The sequence below is a fragment of the Lampris incognitus genome, chromosome 1 (assembly GCF_029633865.1).
Source record: "Lampris incognitus isolate fLamInc1 chromosome 1, fLamInc1.hap2, whole genome shotgun sequence".
NCBI lineage: Eukaryota > Metazoa > Chordata > Actinopteri > Lampriformes > Lampridae > Lampris > Lampris incognitus.
In genome coordinates this window covers 131,979,318-131,998,916 of record NC_079211.1, presented here as the reverse complement: position 1 = coordinate 131,998,916, position 19,599 = coordinate 131,979,318, and the positions used below count along the sequence as shown (strand labels likewise).

General features: G+C 42.1%; 1 protein-coding gene across 1 annotated transcript in view; it reads right to left on the bottom strand.

Annotated features, from left to right (window-relative positions):
• htr7c (5-hydroxytryptamine (serotonin) receptor 7c) overlaps positions 1-19,392 on the bottom strand; it is a 52,521-nt gene extending 33,129 nt beyond the window's left edge. The window contains exon 1 of the mRNA XM_056279795.1: positions 18,926-19,392. Coding sequence (XP_056135770.1) covers positions 18,926-19,392 — 467 coding nt within the window. The remainder of the gene's footprint in view (positions 1-18,925) is intronic.
• Positions 19,393-19,599: the final 207 nt, after the last annotated feature.

Below are 19,599 nucleotides of genomic sequence, written 5' to 3'. Positions count from 1 at the left end.
TACCCCTGTGTGTGTGTGTGTGTGTGTGTGTGTGTGTGTGTGTGTGTGTGTGTGTGTGTGTGTGTGTGTGTGTGTGTGTGTGTGTGTGTGTGTGTGTGTGTGCGCTACGGTGACCAGATCCCAACAAACCAAATGTGGGACAGAGTATGTTTGTGTGGGACAATGTGGGATACGTTACCAATGCTAAGAGGTAGTCTAAAATTTTGATATAATGTCTGTCTAAATTTTAAAAAAAAAACATTTCTATTCTGCCTCTTAGCTCGTAAAGCATCGCTAAGCTTTGCCCTCTGGTTGATTCAGTAGCACACAATAGACTATGCTGGTTACAGGCTGGGTCTTTAGCATGTGAAGGACCTAAGTATATTTTTCATGTCTAGTCGCAGGTCATTTTCTTTTAACTTGTTCGTAATCTGGCGGTGTATGTTAGCAGATGGCTCATCGCTATCCTCATAAAAGGCAAGGATCTTGCTTTTCAAACCCAACTCTGGGTTCCAATATCTAACAGACAGTGGGAAAAGTTTTGTAGTGCCATGATTAGAAGCATCTGAAGCCACTGAAAAAAATGGCGTGTGTGCATTTTTGTCACTTTGGAGTTGAACCATTGGTGTTTTTAATTGTCTCAAACAAGTCGCCACAGAGGCAGGTGCAAGCACATCTCTAACTATGGACGCTGCTTTTGTACGACCACATGATTTTTTTTTTTGCAATGTCCAAGTCTGGAAAAATGACCGGTGCTAGCTCACTACCACAGTCTGCTGACCTGTATGAGTGGGAGTGCTGTACAGTGTGGTAAATGCTAGTTATTTCAGCTGCTGTTACCTGATCTGTCTGGTATTCATCTTTGGGTTTCAGTAGGAATGAGTCCATAGGTCGGCACATCTCTTTTTGACCCATATATTTTGTGTGAGACTCACATGTCCCGTGTTGCTTCACGTCATATTCCCCTCCATGTGAAACTGAAAAATAACGCTAGCAAATTTCGCAAAAAATTCTCTGGGACTCACCTTGCACTGGCTTCAACCAGTCATAAGTTGTTTCCCAGTCTTTGTTGTAGCTGAATTTCCTTTTCTTGGTATTACTGTCCATCATATTCTGCCTAAATCTGCAGTGATTTTGTGGTGACTCACTGTTTCCCCCGTTGAGTGTAGCCTGTGGCAGCAAAGACGGTGACAAGTTAACCTGCACTTGACCCACGTGTGCCCAGTTTGACATCAAACACAGCCCTGTGATGACAGCCTTCCCTGCTTTCTTCACAGTCATTGGATAAAAGCCAGATTTTAGAAAGGTGTCTGTTCTGCAGGGGTTTGACTTTTGAAAACTACATCCATGCAGGACATCGTCTCAATATGTGGGACATGGCATAAAAATGCTGTGCAGTCCCACATAAAGCAGGACACCTGGTCACCCTAGTGTGTGCGTGTGTGAGAGTGAGAGAGAGAGTTTGTGAGAGTGAGAGAGAGACAATGTGTCTGTGTGTGTGTATACAGTAAGGTGAGGGATTTCTTTTCATTAGTACCTCAAGATTGTAAGCATTCATGATATTTGCATACAGCAAGTGTAGAGTCTCATTTTTCTTTATCTTGCATTTTACAAATTGGCTGAGGTTGGTGAGAATGGAAAAGAGGGAGTCAAGCAAACCAATGAAAAATATTAGACAGAGATTTAATCTTCATATTCTCTCCCTTACCTTCACCTCTTCTCCTTTACCACTCTGAGGTGCCAGTAACTCCGGAGCTAGCATCTTTAGTCCCGGGTTACTATTCTGCATTAAGATGATCACTGTTCCAGAGTACATGTCATAAATTAACCAAAAGTACATAAGAAAAATATGAGAAAGCACTGAAAAGAGAGGAAAAGAGAGATTTCAAGAAAGAGAAGGTTATATATGAGGTAAAGGATAAAGGTTTTGGTTTCCTTTATAAACCAGTGACAAGAAAAGAGGTAGTTCATTGTACAATTGCTTCATTCAAACGAAGCCTAGAGAAAAAGAGGACTTCACATCTAACCATTCAAAGATAGCCTAACACCTCACCAGTCACCACTTTCTCTGTTTGATGACCAATACCTCTACCACACTGGACTAGTCATCCAGAAAATATGCAGGTCAACCGGCAAAGTGTGATAAAAAGGCTCAGGCTGGAAAAAGTCAATGCAGCAAACATTTTATCTGATTATCCGAACAAGGTCACGGTTTGAGACGTGGGTTAAACTAAGCCTCGCTTGCTGTAAATTTCTGTTCTGAGCCCATGTTATCCCCTATCTGGGTGGTCATGTTGTCCACCATGTTTGTTGCAAAATGTAAGCAGATCTGGTCTGGATGACGGCGCATAGAACATTACAGTGTGCGAGGCTCAGTGTGAAATGCCTCCTACATAGGATGGATACATAAGTACTCACACAAGGGACGGAGACAAATCAGCAAACTATAATATTAGTAGGCTGCATGTGAGAGGGCTGTGTGAGGCCCAAGTGAATCACCAAGATACCTCTTGGCCTTGAAGAAAATACATGCGGACCCAGAGACAAATGATATAACCATCATTTTATTTCCTTTATCCATTCTTTGTGCTTATTCATTCCCCTTGTCCGGGATCATCCGCCCGTTGATATGATCAACTGTACAGTTGGAAATTGTGTCTGTCAGTGTTACTGTTGTTATGTTACAGCCATGACAAGCACACAACCGGAACTTGCCACTGCAGTAGCACAACGTGAGATGAAGAGAGAAAACCAAACACAGAGCTGATATGAAAACAAAGACGAATAAACTGCCAGTTATGCTTATGCCACTGCAGCCGTGAGCCAGTTCAGGACCTCCGCGAGGACTTCTCACAGTGGTCCGAAGAATGCAATCCCAGCTCCCTTGAGCGGCCAGCCCCGTTCATTTTAGATGGTGTTCAAGTTTCTTGTTTTTAGTGGAGAGTGAGGTGTGTAGAAAAACGCTGTGCCTTCCACTGAGCATGTGCCATACAGTTCCCTAAATTCTCGTGCCCGCCAGCGGTGACCAATTATCAATCAGCCATTCCCGCCAAACGAATGGGCGGGACATGACGTCACATTCAGGAAACCTGCTGCACTGGGATTTGTAGTTTTTTCCCCATTTTGTTTTTAAATCTCCCAGGCATCACACAGCGTACAACACATAATAAGCATAGCTGTGGCGTCTCGTGTTTACAATCAGCTCTGCACACAAAAAAAAAGAACGGAAGGGGAAAGAAAGACCTCAAAACATATCCGTAACACTGTTGTGATGAAAGCGTCTCAGATATTGTTACTCATTCTGATGAGATTCTAATTCTTGGTGATTTCAATATTCATCTGAATAAGGCTGCTGATCCTCGAAGTAAAGCATTTCTGGCTCTTGTTGATACTTTGGGGTTTGCTCAGTTTGTTCAAGAGTTGACTCATTGCAGTGGTAACACCCTTGATTTGGTTTTATCTAAAGGGATTGCTGTTTCTTGTCTGACTGTCTTGCCACCTGTGCCTGCTGTGTCAGATAATTTCCTCATTAAATTTGAAGCATCATTGGCCTGTCTTGTTAATGCCGGCACAGATGTAATTGCCACCCACTACATTGATCCTTCCACTGTAGCATTTGGCCACCAGCTGCCTGAAGCCTTGGCTCCTTTCACTGTAGAGACAGACTCTGTTGAAAATCTCACTAGTGACGTAAATGTGGCCCTCTCTAGTCTCCTCAATTCAGTTGCACATCTCACTACCAGAGTTGGTTGACTAAAGAGTCCTACAACCTGGTTTAACAACAAGCATGTGCTCTTAAGCGGGCCTGCAGGAGACTGGAACCTAAATGGCGAATATCAAAATTGGAAGTTTTTTTTGTTGTTGTTGTTTTTTTGTTTTGTTTTTTTCCCAACTTGGTATGAGTGTTTATTGAAATAAAAGCATTCTTTATCTACTATGAACGCAGTGTATCTCTCTGGCTTAATCAATATTAATAAACATAATCTCAGATTTCTCTTTGACACTAGCTAAATTTACTAATAAGCAGCTGTCTATTAGCTGCTCATCATTCTCGGCCCATGAGTTTCTAGACTTTTTCTGCAATAAGGTTGATGAGATCATAAACACAATTAGTTCCCCAACTCCAGCTACTCCAGCAGATCCTGTCTTACCAAATTCATATCGATACAATGAGTCACTTATATAGTCCCTGTTATTAAAGTTTTTGAGACTATCTCTCTTGATAATTTGACTAAACTCATGTCAGCTTCTAAACTAACTTCTTGCCTACTTGACCCTATACCAGTAAAACTTTTTTAAAGACCTCTGGCCTTTCCTGAGACCTACAATGCTAGACAAAGTTATCACTTACTACTGGCACTGTTCCCTGCAGTTTTAAGACAGCTGTGGTCAAACCTCTACTTAAGAAAATGCAAATCGATCCAGGGTCTCTTAATAACTATCAACCAGTCTCTAATTGTCCATTATTTTCTAAAGTACTAGAGAGAGTTATGTATCAACAACTTTTGACCCATACAGAAGAAAACTACCTATATGAAGCTTTCAGGGCCTGTCACGCCACTGAAACTGCTCTAACCAGAGTGTTAAAATTACCTTCTTGCTATGGACTCTGATTCTATCTCTGTGCTTCTACTACTGGACCTCAGTGCAGCCTTTGACACCATTGATAGCTGTACACTATTAGACATAATAAATTGTAATTTTGGTGTCTCTGGCCTCGCTCTCTCTTGGCTTAAGTCCTACTTATCTGGGAGAAGACAGTGTGTCTGTTACGGCTGGCCCACCCCACACCGTGGCCCGCCCACCCCACACCGTGGCCCGCCCACCCCGCGCCGGCAGCCAATCAGCTCGTCAGGGCCGGGCTTAGCCGTCAGGGCTGGGCTTAAGTTTGGTGGCCTCCCACGCGCCCGTTGTCAGTTCGCGTTGTAACCTCCTCGCAGTAGTGGCTACTCCTCCCTCATGGTCGTTTTCTCTCCGAACTCACCCCAGCCCTTGGTTTATGTTTTAGTATCCTATGTAGTATCCTGCCGTGTTCCCGTTTTTGGATTACCCGCGAGTTTTTCCCCTTGGACTTTCCGTTTGTTAGGGTTTGTGGAGGACCCCAAGCGCACAACACCAGACAGAGATGGGGTTAGCCGAAAACTGGCGTACTTTATTCCTTACACGTACAAATAGTCAAACGCAGGGAGGCAATGAGCGACAAGAAAAACGAGTATAGATTATTGACTATTGCAACTGTTCTCTTTTCTCTCATGTCTATTCTCTCTCTCTGAATGATATCTTCTCATGTCTCTTCTCCCATATATGCAAATGATGTGATGCGAGTCTTCCCTGTGAGCATGTGTATGTAGTCTGTCCTGCCAGGTTCTCCATGTAGTCCATGGGCCAGACGATATTTCGGTACACTCAAGGTGGCAAAACTTACTTATAATTTTTGAAAGGATCCATGTCTGTAGATGATATTTTGGTATGATAACCATTCCTGAGTGGCAGCTGTATCACAGTTATCAGCTCATGAAGTTAACCACCCGCTAAACTAAATTGCATTTTAGACGCTGGTGCATATCCTGGTTTAGCCTCATGGTCAGGACATTTTTCAATGTTCTATAATATTGTCTTTGGTATCATTTTAAAGGGGACCTTCTTAGCTTTCATTCAAGCCCTGTTGTGGATATTTCTCACAAATATAGAGGTCACTTGAGCTCTTCAACCCATCAATAACACACATCTTTCTGCAATGTTCGCCTAAACTATATACTTTCTTTTAGCCCTGTGGTATCTAGGAATATCAGGGACACAAAACACAAAAACTGGAATACTCACAGGACTGTAAAGATTCAGAAAATGTATAATATACCCATACTATTTCATTGTGTGAGGTGATTGTGAGCCTTAAATGAGAACTAGACCAAAGCCAGTTAGGTCACAAACTGGTCTCTATACATTTGTTTAAATACACAATCAAAATACATGATAAAAAGGAATACCATAGTGAGGTAATGAACTATTTTAATATTTTAAACAACATTGACATTTACATATACTTAGTCAATGATACATGCAATCCCATATCATTAGTGGGTATATGTAATGGTAATGGGTAGGGTAATGGGTATATGTGAATATGGTTACATTATTGTTATCAAGCTCTGGGTAACCAAGTCCAGAATCAACATCCTGTGCATCAATAGACTACTACCACAGTAATACCATCAGAATCATCACACTGTCATTCATCAAACTGCTCGTTTCTCTCATCATCTGACTCCCCAAGTTCAAAGTCCAGTTCTGGACCATCCTGCTGTTTTTGGTTACTGCAGGTCTGTAACCTGCACATGTCTGTGCATGGAAGTCCATTTGACAGGCACATGCAGCTTGGCATTTTGCATGAATGCACACACTTACATGTTAGCATTTCAAAGACCACGTCTGGTGCAGGTGGGGAGCGCATCCAGTAAATGGCCAGCTTGCCTTCATCGTCTGTCCATCCATACTCAGTAGGGCTTGGCACCACAGGGTTAGCCTGCAGACAGCACTTCCATATTGCTGCCTGATAGTTGGCTCGTTGAACATGCATAAAGAGACAGTCTCTACATGGTGGCAGCTGGCTGGACTCAACCTCTCCCCTTTTGGTGCAGAAGAGCTGGTAACGCAGTTTGTTCACCTCAGCAGTGCTGCTATTAGCAACATACATCCGACAGGTGAACTGCTCAATTTTCTGGAACAGCTCATCACTCACATTCCATGTCTGTCCCAGTTGACTAAAAGTCTCTTGGCAGGAAGTGTGCTTTCTCACTATCTTCAGGGCATTCAGCTTCCCTCGACCAGTGAATGCACTGACAGTGTCGCAGCCTGTGAAGGCATGTAAGCCAATTAGGCTGTCACAGATGCTGTCTCCAAGTGAAATTGCCAGTTTGGTGATGTCGACAAACCGTGTGCGGTTCTGAGTCCCACACTTCTGGTAGATGGGACAGGTGATGTCCTTCTGGAAGCCAAGACAAAGCACCATGACATCAGTGTCCTCAGCTGTGATGATAACTGACTTTGAGCCCGCATTTGCTGCATGCAATGCATGCAGGAGCAGACGGGTGTCAGCTTCTTCATGTGTGGAGTGCAGTTCTGCTGCTTCCTCACACCCATCTTCTGTCAACTTGTAGCAGGTTTCCTCACAGGTCATGTACAACACCTTGCCATGCAGCATAGCTCTGTATCGTGGGAGTTTCCACTCTTCCACCAGAAACTTGATGAGACTGGTCTTGTTGGAGGAACTGCACAGAAATTTTCTCCACTGCTGGACGTGGTGTCCCCCTGCAAGATTCTTGTACTGGAGAGTGATGTCTCCACCCCGGTTCAGTCGTTCAGCATCTTTGATCGAAGTCTGGTGATAGACATCAAAAACAACATCAATCCTCCCACTCTGTGCTCCCTCATGGAGGACCTGGGTCAAGGCTGACTCTGCCACCTGTGCAAAGGTTTTGTTGTTGCCATTCATTTTTTGGACCAGGCTCATCCCATCAATGATGGAAGTAGATGGGATTGGGATGTCTTCTGCAGGAGATACATTCTTTTCAAGCTCTCTGGCAAGTGCAGCCTTGTTTGTTTTTCGTAAGGACCCATCAGCATTTGCCAGTGCCCATGGGAGGTGGCCCAATGGGTAGGCAAGGACATCCTTCAGATTCACCTTCCTGCTTTCAGCCACCAGGATCATGTGACTGAAAAGGTTTCTATCTGCCTTCAGAACCACATCCTGTGCTTTCTTTCCATGAGCTTGTTTTGTGCTGACATTGGAGAATGTTTTCAGACTTTGCTTGGTCATCTTGTCGTGGAATTTCACAGGTGGTGGGTCTGCATCTAACCTTGTTTGCTGGAATGCTTGGTAGGCCTCTTCTCCTTTCTCAAGAGCTCTCAAGAGATCTATGGTCACATCAGGTGGAGCCATGTTGCCAGTGGAGAGGCTAACCAAATCAATCTCATCAGGGGACATAGGATTGAGCCAGTTATTCTCCATAAGGTCCATGAGAGACTGGACATCTGCTTCATCTCTCTTGATCCTTGGACTCTGTAGATCTGGATGAGACCATTTGCACCTGCCTTGACCTGTCAGGTCTCTCAGCTGTCTGAGGTACATGCTTCTATACTCAGCTGTGAGATAATATTTGGTCACAGCTCCTGGCTTCAAGCTGAATCCCTTTGTCCCTCCAGCTGTTTGGGTGTCTTTGTTCACCGTTTCTTCTATAGCTTGGTCAACAGGGATTCGGCCAAAGGGATTGGTGGAGCCCAGTTGGACTGAGAAGCCTCCTTCCATGAATTCTGTGTACACATCTGGGTGTGTGATGGGCAGCTCAGACATCTGGGCATAGTAGTAGGGGAGGTAGCGTGCATAATTCATCCTGTCATAAGCAAAGCACCATGGGATCATTGCTCGAATGCTAGCCAAGTGTAGCATCCAGTCTCCCTCTCTGGATGCTTGGATGAGCCCCAACAAGATTTCAACCATGTCCAAATAGGACATCCAGAAATTCGAGAGGCTGCCGTTTCCACCTCTAAGGAACTCACGGTAGACTTCAAATAGATCCATGATGCGTGTACAAGAGCTGTTCTCGAGGACCTCCTTCAAAGCATGTTGTGAGACTTCTTTCCCAAGGCTGTCAATGGTCTTCAGTGTCTCATTCAGGTGAACCATGTCATTCCTGTGAGTTTCTTCCAACCAGGACAGGAAACCATTCAAGGTCAGTCGCATGAGAGCCTCATACAGGAGCTTGTGTAGTCGCACTGCCCTGTTGTACTTGCGGCCATCCATAACACCAGCAATTGAGCCTTCTGCAATCATGCCAGACTCAATGCAGAGGTCTTTGAGTCCAGCATCTTGGAAACGCTTTCCTATTATTGCCAGCAGTGTGCAGATGGTGTGGAATAACCCAAGCCTAACGATGATATCATGGAACTTGTCATGGTGTTTCCATGTGATCTCGACAGCCTTCGTATCCAGGGCTTGGTCAAAGACACAGACAATCTTCCTCAGGCCTAAGCACTGCATGATGCTCAGTGACTGGTTAAGCACCTCGTTGACAGTAGACATTTGTGTCGCTGGAGCATTGATGGTAGGCAGATAGCCTATATTGTCGGGGATGACCGTCATCTCTCCTCGAGTCAGGATGTTGAAGCCTGTCCAGCTGCTGACTGACTGTTCTTCTTGTTGTGACATGCGTGCTAGGACCCAAAGAAGGTTTTTCTCTCTGGCAAGCTTAGTATTGGCTGCAGTATCGGCATCTGACTTTTTGCTTTGTGGTGGCCCTACCCGTTGTCCAGCATTGTAAGTTGGTAACATTGGTGGGGGTCCATCAATGCTTCTCTTCTTTGTTTTGGGAACAGTGGGCATGGGTTGGACAGGAAGTGGGTTGACTGGCTTTGCTTGCACAGCAATCCCATTGACTCTGTGAGATGTTCCCTCACCACTGACAGTTTCTTCAAGACGGTCGATATTGTCCCAGGCTAAAGTTGTGAATATGCCAGGATGGATGTTAGCTGGAAGGGCAATGCCACTCCCTGATGATGAGAGTTTCTGGAGACACAGGGCAGTGTTGATCTCTTCCATCTGTGAATAGGACACACTGTGACCAAGTCGGTTGAGGATGTTTATCAACTCTACATTTCCTGTCAACGATTTGACACTGAATGGCAGAACAATGTGCTTGGAAGGCTTGGTATTTCCACATGTCACTGCATATACTATGTCATGGCCAAATGACTGCAGAAGGCACTGCACTCTCTGGGATGCATGATCAGGATCATTTGAGCCTGTGAGTAGAGAGTACAGGAAGATAATGAGCGACTCTGGAATGGTAGGACATTCTGCTTCTGGTTTGACTTCAGGCGGCCAGGTTTGAGGAACATCTTGACTTTTAATGTCTGCTCTCAATTTGATGGCTGCTTTGGCTATAACATCTTGTGCACTGACACTTTTCAGGGTCTGCAGCTCCCTTTTGAGAGACTGATTTTCTTTGGCAAGTTCCCTCATGGACAAGTTATCGGGATAGAGGAGGAATTTTCCTTTCTCATCAGGGAATATCTGCAAGGCTCCAGCAAACTCACTCTCCAGGTTTCGCCTTATGTGCTTCTTGGTTGATTCCTTGACTTGGGCAATGCCTTGGGAGTTCATTGAAGCTACCAGTCTAGAAGAGAGATCAGTCATTGTCATCACTTGAGGATTGCCAAAAAGCTCCATCCTGATGAAGAGGAACAGCTCATTGTATGCCTTATTCACAGCAGCTTCATACTGGGCTGCAGCATCATCATCTTCATTGCTGGCAACCTCTCCTTTGGAAACCTCTTCTTTGGTGTAAAGTCTATAGCATGACCTGTGGTAGTGCCCTTCAGCTGCTACAAGGTCTCTACTCACAATGGCAATGATTCTGCTGTCCCTTTTCTTTGTGGCTGCACTCCTGATCTTTGCATCAGCTCGCAGTTCTCAACACTGCACCAGTACTTCTCTCGTATTCTGTCTCTTGGAATATTTGCTGTTTTTCTGACAAAATATGCACTCTGCATCATAAGTCCTAGATGTACTTGGAGCATGTCGAGCTACTCTCTTAGATTGTTTCTCTTCAGCAGAGACACAACTTTTCTTTTCTTTTGCAAGGAGGCCATCAAGAATTTGCTTCATAGTGAAGATACTGCGACACTTTCTGTGGTAGTAGATTGCTGGAATCTGTCCCTCAGGAATGTCTTTTGCCAGTTTCAAAACTGGTGCATGATTTCGTATCTGAGCTGCCCTGAGCAGAGTTCTCCATGAGTCGACACTTTGTAGTGAAACCAGCTTATCTGTATCATCAGAACAGTGGATAATGCACTCCACCCGTGGGCGCTTTGGTATTGGGTAAAAACTTGCTTGTTCACCAGTGGCCATATTCAGTCAGTTTTCACCTGCCACATACAAACAAATACATGTAACTTAGGTGTATGAACACTACTAAAACAAAGTTTACTTTGCTTCACCAGCGTCATATTACCATTATTTATCTTACATAGCCACAAATAGATACATTACCTAGTTGCTATGCAACAGCTGTATTTTGTCCACATGAGGCCGCTAAAATCAACACAAGATGAAAGTTCCTCGTAGCCACTTTAACTAATCATATTAACATATACATTAAAAGAACATGCTAACATTATGGGAAATTAGCTTACAATCTTCTCCAGAGTGAGACAAGAAGATAGATACCAGTTTCCTCTATATGTGTTTAGTAGAAAGCTATCTGGCTGCACGTTAGCCTAGCTTAGCACAATGAATGGAAGTACACAGTACTGGTTATCCTTGGTTGTTGGCCAACTAAGAACTGTCCCAGAGTTTAAGCTAGGCTAATCAGTACCAGGGGTGTTGAAATGCTATATTTGTAAAAATCTGGGCAAATACACAATCGTGAGAGGCACAGAAACAGGTTTCCTGAAAGAAAAATGAAATAGCTGCTCATTTGGAAAGGTTATCATATATTATTTTACTTCTGTTAGTGTACCAAATAAAATGGCACCAGTGAAGTTGTGTCACCTTGGGTGATATCGATATCTGGTCTGACCCATGGACTAACTGGCTTTGGTCTAGTTAGTTTCTTAGTAATAATGCCCTTCTAATTTAAGGTTCACAATCACCTCACACAATGAAATAGTATGGGTATATTATACATTTCCTGAATCTTTACAGTCCTGTGAGTATTCCAGTTTTTGTGTTTTGTGTCCCTGATATTCCTAGATGCCACAGGGCTAAAAGAAAGTATATAGTTTAGGCGAACATTGCAGAAAGATGTGTGTTATTGACGGGTTGAAGAGCTCAAGTGACCTCTATATTTGTGAGAAATATCCACAACAGGGCTTGAATGAAAGCTAAGAAGGTCCCCTTTAATATGATACCAAAGACAATATTATAGAACATTGAAAAATGTCCTGACCATGAGGCTAAACCAGGATATGCACCAGCGTCTAAAATGCAATTTACTTTAGGGGGTGGTTAACTTCATGAGCTGATAACTGTGATACAGCTGCCACTCAGGAATGGTTATCATACCAAAATATCATCTACAGACATGGATCCTTTCAAAAATTATAAGTAAGTTTTGCCACCTTGAGTGTACCGAAATAGGAAATTTTGGGCTCTGGCCCATGGACTAATGTTGATGGTGGTCACCACCTTGATGCTGCTCGGCATCCTCCTCGTCACATTCTTTATATACGTATCTTATATCTGTTTCAATATTATATCCTTCTCTCACTCCAATGTGTGACTATTGTTTTTCTTGTCTCTTCTCCTGCGTATGTAAATAGTGTGATGTGAGTCTCCCTGTGTGTATATGTAGTCTGTCTTCCTGTCAGGTCTACATGGTGATGGTCACGTGGCTCAGGTCCTAAGCTGTTCTGGTGGCATCTGGACACTGCTTGGCATTCTCCTCATAATATTCTTCAAATATCTTATAATTCCAATATAATTCTGTTATCCTTTTTCAATGTTGTATTCTGTAAATTATGTTTTATTCTGTACACACAACATCCATAGCAGGTCTGCCGATCTGTTGTGTTACCTGAGGTTTCTTCCTATTTTTTCGCCGTGTTAAGAGGTTTTTTTAGGGAGGTGTTCCTTATCTGATGCAAGGATCTAAGGACAGGTTGTTGTATTGCTGTAAAAACTCCTGAGGCAAATGTGTAATTTGTGATATTGGGCTATACAAATAAAATTGACTTAATCTGACTATGTTGAAATGTTATTGATGTAAAAGGGGTTGTGAGAAATAACCAAATAAAGAACAAGTTCCAAAAAAAAATGCCATTGACTAATCTGATGTCTTTTCACAGCTGTTTGATTGAAACATGCCCCAATATGTTTTCATCTTGGTCTAACCTAAACCTTCTTCAATCAAAACTAAATGCCTTTAATGTTTAACTTGAGTTGGTTAAGGCTTTAAACTTATACCAACCTAATAGTGATGAATGTTAATAATTAAATCAGATTTCTTCATGGATTATGATGAGGTGTTGCAGTCTCATTAAAGGTCTGAAATAAGTCTGTGGTTAAAAAGAAAAATGTGGTTTCTGTACACTGTGTTTCTGAAACCCCTTAAGGAGTCAGCATGCTCTAAATTTACTGCTATCACAAGAATTTATACCAAAGGAAAACATCCTATTGCGTATTACAAGAGACTCCTTGTTTCATTTTAAGCATTCCTCTCCCACCATGAACCAACTTTGATCTGATAGTGCTGGCTTAGATGTCCACTCCTCTATATTTCAGCAGTGCCAGCGCACCGCAGAAAAGGTGGAGGACGAGTCAGAAGGGAACAGAACTTGAAAGAGTAGAGCCGAGGTGTCATACTGAATTACCTGACGATGTGTCAGCTAGGTCAAGTCATCTGTGTCTGGTGCTGCGGGTGGATGTGCCCAACTACGCTCAACAAGCGCTGTCTCTCCTGGGATAAAATCACTCAATGGCCTCACAAAATACAATCTAATGTATGGAACAGATGGAGGACGGGGTGTTGAGGGGGTCAGCTGGATTTGTGTCCAAGGACATGATTCCACATCAGTGAGGCCGTCAGCAGTAATAAGGCAAATTCAGAGGCCACCTAACTGTTTGAGATGGCGTGAGTTATAGCCAAGGACCTCATTTAGCACTGGATGCTGTCTCAAGGCTAAAAGGGGTTGCTGGTGCTAGTCCACCGGATCATAGGCCAAAGCAAAGGGGCATTTGTATTTTAACACTGACCCACATCTGTTGTTTGTCTACACATTCATTGAGAGAATAAGCCGATGCATTTTTGAGCTGCAAATTTAATGAAGGTCTGTCTCTTGCACTAGCTCGCTCCTCCATTCTCCTTAGTACTATCTACCAGTTTTTCTGGTAGATAGTAATAAGGATAGTACTGTTGCAAATAATAAATAACATGGCTTTTGAATTATTAAATATACAATATATTACTCTCAGTGGGGTTAAAATTAACTCTAGCCACTACTACTATCGTCTGCTCCCATTAGGGGGTCGCCACAGCGGATCATCCGTTTCCATTTCTTCCTGTATTCTGCATCTTCCTCTGTCACACCAGCCACCTGCATGTCTTCACTCATCACATCCATAAACCTCCTCTTTGGCCTTCCTCTTTTCCTCTTCCTTGGCAGCTCCATATTAAGTATAAAATTGACTCTAGCTACCAGAGGAAATACTTTTTAGGGAGTAAGCAGGGTTTAGGCTATGCCTTTGACAAAGAAAGGTACTTGAATATGTATGAGGGAGCAGTCATACACTGTCTTAGACAGGAGACAATGTAATATGTCATGGAAATCTAACTTTAGATTTCCTTATCCTCCACATTTATCATGATTGATTGATTGATTGGTTGATTAGTTGGTTGATTAGTTGGTTGGTTGGTTGATTTTATTGTCCACCTCAGAGGAAATATGTCTTTGGCTTCTCCCAAGGTACAGCAAAAGTACATACATTACACATAGCACAACACACCATTAAAAACATACAACATACAAATATCCACGGCAGGATTTTTCACTGTGAATAAGTCAGTGCTTCGGTACATTACCAACATTCATTTTGCAGCCGAGCATGAAAACCCCACTTGAGGCAATCAAAGGTGATGAATGGGTACTCATCCATAAGTATGGCTTTTGCATCCACAAATAAACATCTTCATATAACGATTCAACACCAGTGGTGTGTAGTCCTCATGTTTGAAGGGATCCACAAAAAAAAAATCCAGTTTTCCGTTTAGCATAATGTATCATTAAGAACTTTTACTGAACCAAGACTATAATCTAATACCATTTGAATCTTGTACACATATTACTGGGTTTTTTTTAGGGTAATATAATAGACATAATTTTATATATGTAAGGAGATTGCTAAAGCGTTGCATTTCTTGTTTGGCCAAGTGATATAGAGGGTATTAGTATAATCTGATCTGGCTCATTATATTGAATACCAGGCTGACCAATAAAGTGAAGCTTTTTGTGCTTATTAGTGATCTATAGTTACCAGGCTGGTTATAGTACATAAAGCCTCTGAGGTAGATAAGAAGGTATAATGTTGATTCAATATGCATCCATATATACATGTATATACATACACATACATAAAGGCTAATTTCAGATGAATTAAAGAACAAGTTGTCACATGCATAGCAGTGGCACTATGCTGGGATTTACAGACTACTACATATAGCTCCCCTGATTTAGGCAATGAAAACATTCTCCATGGAAGCTAATGAGGAGGGTAAAATAAGACCAACCATCCTAACTGGAGGATTTTAAGCATGTGTAAACTGCACATTTTTTAATGTAGATTGTTAAAAAAAAATTACAATAACTTATAACGTAATCATTTGACATACAATTTCCAGTATTTAAAAAAATAACCTTAACCTTCAGTGGTTTATATAATTGTAAGAAAATCTGAATCTCTTTAAGAAAATTCCTTTACATTTCAATGATGCAAAAAAATATAAAAATATTCCGAGATGCTCCATCGGACTGTTAAATTTTAAATTGTTAAATGTTAATTTTTGACTTTTAATTTAAAAAAACAAAACAAAACCACAATAAACAAAATCCTGGCCTGTACTGTTAAATTTTAGATTCCAGATTTTAGATTTTATTTTAACTTAAATTAAAATGTTGTTGTTTTTTTTTGACACCGCTGTATCGTTGTGCATTTGACAACTAAACTTGAAACTTGAAATCGATCCTTTCGATAAGAAAACAAGCCTTGTTGTCCTGCACCAGTGAAGGCAGCTGTGGCTCTGTTTGGATTATTTTGTAATTGAACAACTACATAAATCATAAGAATCACGTATAACTAAGTAAATTACCCACTTTAACGCTGCTTCATTAATCACAAAATCCCAATGACTGTAAATACAAACTCAACAACACTTAAGTGTATATCGTTGTGAGGTGGGGGCACTCTCTCACCTCCTCTCTCGCTTTCTTTCTCACACACGCATGCACGCACACACACACACACTCTCTCTCTCTATATATCTCTCCCTTGCTCTTTTTGTTCTGTCTCTCTCTGTGTTCAGGCCAGGGGGTGGGAAAATGACATGTCAAATATTAGTTCAGCAGTATGTCAAGTGTCTCTCTGAGCATCTTTGTGTGACCCACAGGCAGGATTATTTTAATCCACTGGGCCCCTACAACAGGGACCACCACTCTTTCACCAAGCTGTGCATGCAGGCATAGAAACATCTCCCCAGTGAACCTAAATGAGCTCTCAATGAGATAATCCATATCCAGCACAGAAAAGGAGCAATCGCAAAGACGATGTTTGTGTGATCAACCCGAAACCTTTCTGAACTAACCTGTAATCACTCCTACCATCAGAGATAACAGCTTGATTTCATAATGCTTGTCCTTGAGAATGCCGAATAACAGTGAAATGAAAAATAAAAAAAGAGGTGAAAATGTTTCTTATTGGCTATTCTGATCATTAATCAATTATCTCCTTGATTCCCTCGGTGAGTCATATGACAAACATGATTTCTATTGTTTAATTAAAGCAAGGAAGATCAAAGCAAGTAATTTTCACAGAGGTTTGTATTGCGGATCCCTCTGAACAGTCTATGTGACAGTGAAAGCCCGGGTGATTATCTCTCGCTAATCACATTTATTAATCTGAAGATGAAACAAGATTATAAACAACGTTATAAGAACAGTGATCTGAATTTGAGCAGGTTTTGTTAGTCGTGTGCCAAGATAGCAGACAGGCTATGCATGTGTGAATTCTATCATAAGGTGGGTTTGATGTGGTGGGAGTGCAAGGTAACAAGTTCAACCATCCACTTAATCATTTCCAAAACGCTCACCCAGACTGTTGTGAGCAACTGCTGTCTCTAATTCCAGAAGGTTCTTAGCAGATGTGACAGAACACTAGCGGTCACACTTCCACTTATTCTCCACCAAATTTACTTGGACTGGACACCTATCTGAAGTCAATTATTGGTCATCTTTTGGTCAAGAAAGCAATGATTTTTTTTGGGAATGTGCAACATTACTCCACGCTGGCTTTGCTTTCAGTCAAATGGAATGCGCACTGGTTTTTTTGTAATCAATGAATTTGATTGGCTTGCTTGTCTTTCTCCAGTGAGATGCTGTATTCAGCTAATTGGTATTGTTCAGTCAATTAAACTGTGAAAATGCTGAGAAGCCACTAGCCAGGAAGATGATGGGTGTGGTGATCCTTGTATGCTAACTGCTGGGGTTACGATAATAAAACCGAATAGGATGCTGCGGATGGTCTGTTGGTTCCATGACTCATATCTTGAAAAAGAAGGGTAGCTAATGGGCTCACCACAAGGCAAATTACTATTGGTGGTTTGCCCACTAAATCTATCCATTTTCTCAAATCACTATGACCCCTAAGGTCATAAAGACCTAAGGTCAGGTCCAGAAGATCTGGAAAATGTTTTGTTTCTCACAGAGCAAAACTTGCTGCTAGCTAGCAAAACAGCTTCATATGTAATCATTATACCACCAGCTGGAACAATATCTGTGTCCGGTTCCTCCTATAATACTATTAGACCCTTGGGCTTCCTGTGTCCTTAATGTTAAGTGATGTCATAGCAGGCACTGCAACATCAATCTGGATTTAGTGAGGTAAGGCAAGAAAACCTTAGATGCAAGCCTACAAAGAAAAAAAGACAATCTATTCGACGGTACAAGGATGAGCTTTGCCATCACCGTGGCCTCTGAAGGTGAACCAGCAATCCCATGATCACATGCATTTACTTCACACTTCACTCCAGGTATTGCAGGGCCAGTCTCCATTCATTCTCCCCCAACACTGAACAGCGTTGTCATTACAGTGGAGCTCAGGTCAATTACAATGAAGGATGGCTCCAAAGATGAGCTGCTACCTGCTTCATTTTCTCTCCAGGTAGAAAATGGACCTTGATGGGAGTATAATTTTATGGGCTTCATTCTTGGTTATCATATGGTATACGTCAATAAATTGGCATAAAACCCGTAGGGCACCTGTGTGCTATAGTAAAACAGTGTGTGTATATTCTATATAGACATTTTGGTCAATCATCTCCTGTTTTGATGCTTCACTGGCAACTATGGGCTGGTAGTTTTTTTTTTGTTTTTTTTTTATAAATATGACATGACTCCATGAACGTACACTAATTACTGACCAACTCAATATTATTGTTTAATGATTGATTAATGATTGGTTTATGATTAACTCAATATTCAGAACTGGGCTAAAACTATTAAAATATAATTCAGCTGTTTACATTTTCAGATGTATAGGGCTACAGAAACTTACAGTCTACTTATTAACAAATCGCTTGAAATTTAAAATAAATCTTCCTCATGTAAATGGGTCAGATATGAATTCCAGACTTGTAAGTCAAGTCAAGTCAATTTTATTTGTATAGCCCAATATCACAAATTTGCCTCAAGGGGCTTTACAGCAACACAACATCCTGTCCACCCTCGCATCGGATAAGGAACAACTCCTTAAAAAAATAAAAACTCTTAAAATGGAGAAAAAATAGGAAGAAACCTTAGGGAGAGCAACAGAGGAGGCATCTCTCTCAAGACGGACAAGTCATTGGTGAGATACGTATATCCTTAGATTTGATTAATGTGGGATGCTGGCAATTTATATTTAGATACTAGTAGAAGACCAGCATACGACATGAATACGTTTAAATCAAACATACGTATAAAGAAAGTGTCCATTAACCTGCACCGCTATAGGTTGCCTGCGTGCCACTCAGACGTCACTGTAACATTATGCATACAATAACTCATTAGTGTATCAGACTCGTGCGTCTACCATTGGATTTAAGCAGCTGCTGTCAAAGAGCACATTCACACGGACGTATAATCTACCGATATGCGTCATTTTGCGCATTGTAGACTCCGGAAGTCAACTTTTTGAACTCACCTGTCAACGCTAATCACACACAGGGTCATGATGGAAGCCGTGCAGCACATTACATCCATTCCGATGAAAATGTTGCAGAACACCTCTCCAAACAGCCACTTGCCTCCGGTCAGGTCTGTTACTATCACAAACGGCATGACAACTATGGCCACTGAGAGGTCCGCCACTGCCAGGGATACCAAAAGATAGTTAGAGGGCTGCCTTAATTTCTTCACAACGCAAACTGCTATCACCACCAAAGTGTTTCCCATCACGGTGACCGCCGTGATGATCGCCAGCATCACCCCGATGATGATCTTCTCCGGCCGGCTGAAATCAAGGAGCTGCTCCCCGCACGACTCGTTCCACATGGCTGTGGGACTGATCGTGACAAGGACGCTGTACAAAAGCTGCAGAGAGCCATTGATAACAACAAAACTATCCTCTTTCTTATTTAAAGTGAGGTCGATGCCTGACGTGTTGAACATCACGATAGTGTTTTCCTAGTGCTGATGCAAGCGACACCTCGCCAGTAATCTTTCCCATTTGCGCGCATATTTACACAGTATAGCTTTCATCTCGGCTCCAGTCCAGTTTGGGGTCCAGTCTGGCACTTGACACCAATCTTGCGCTTTTGCATAGCCTATAATCGACACAGCAGATCAGTGATTATAACAATTCAGGTGAAGGGGTTT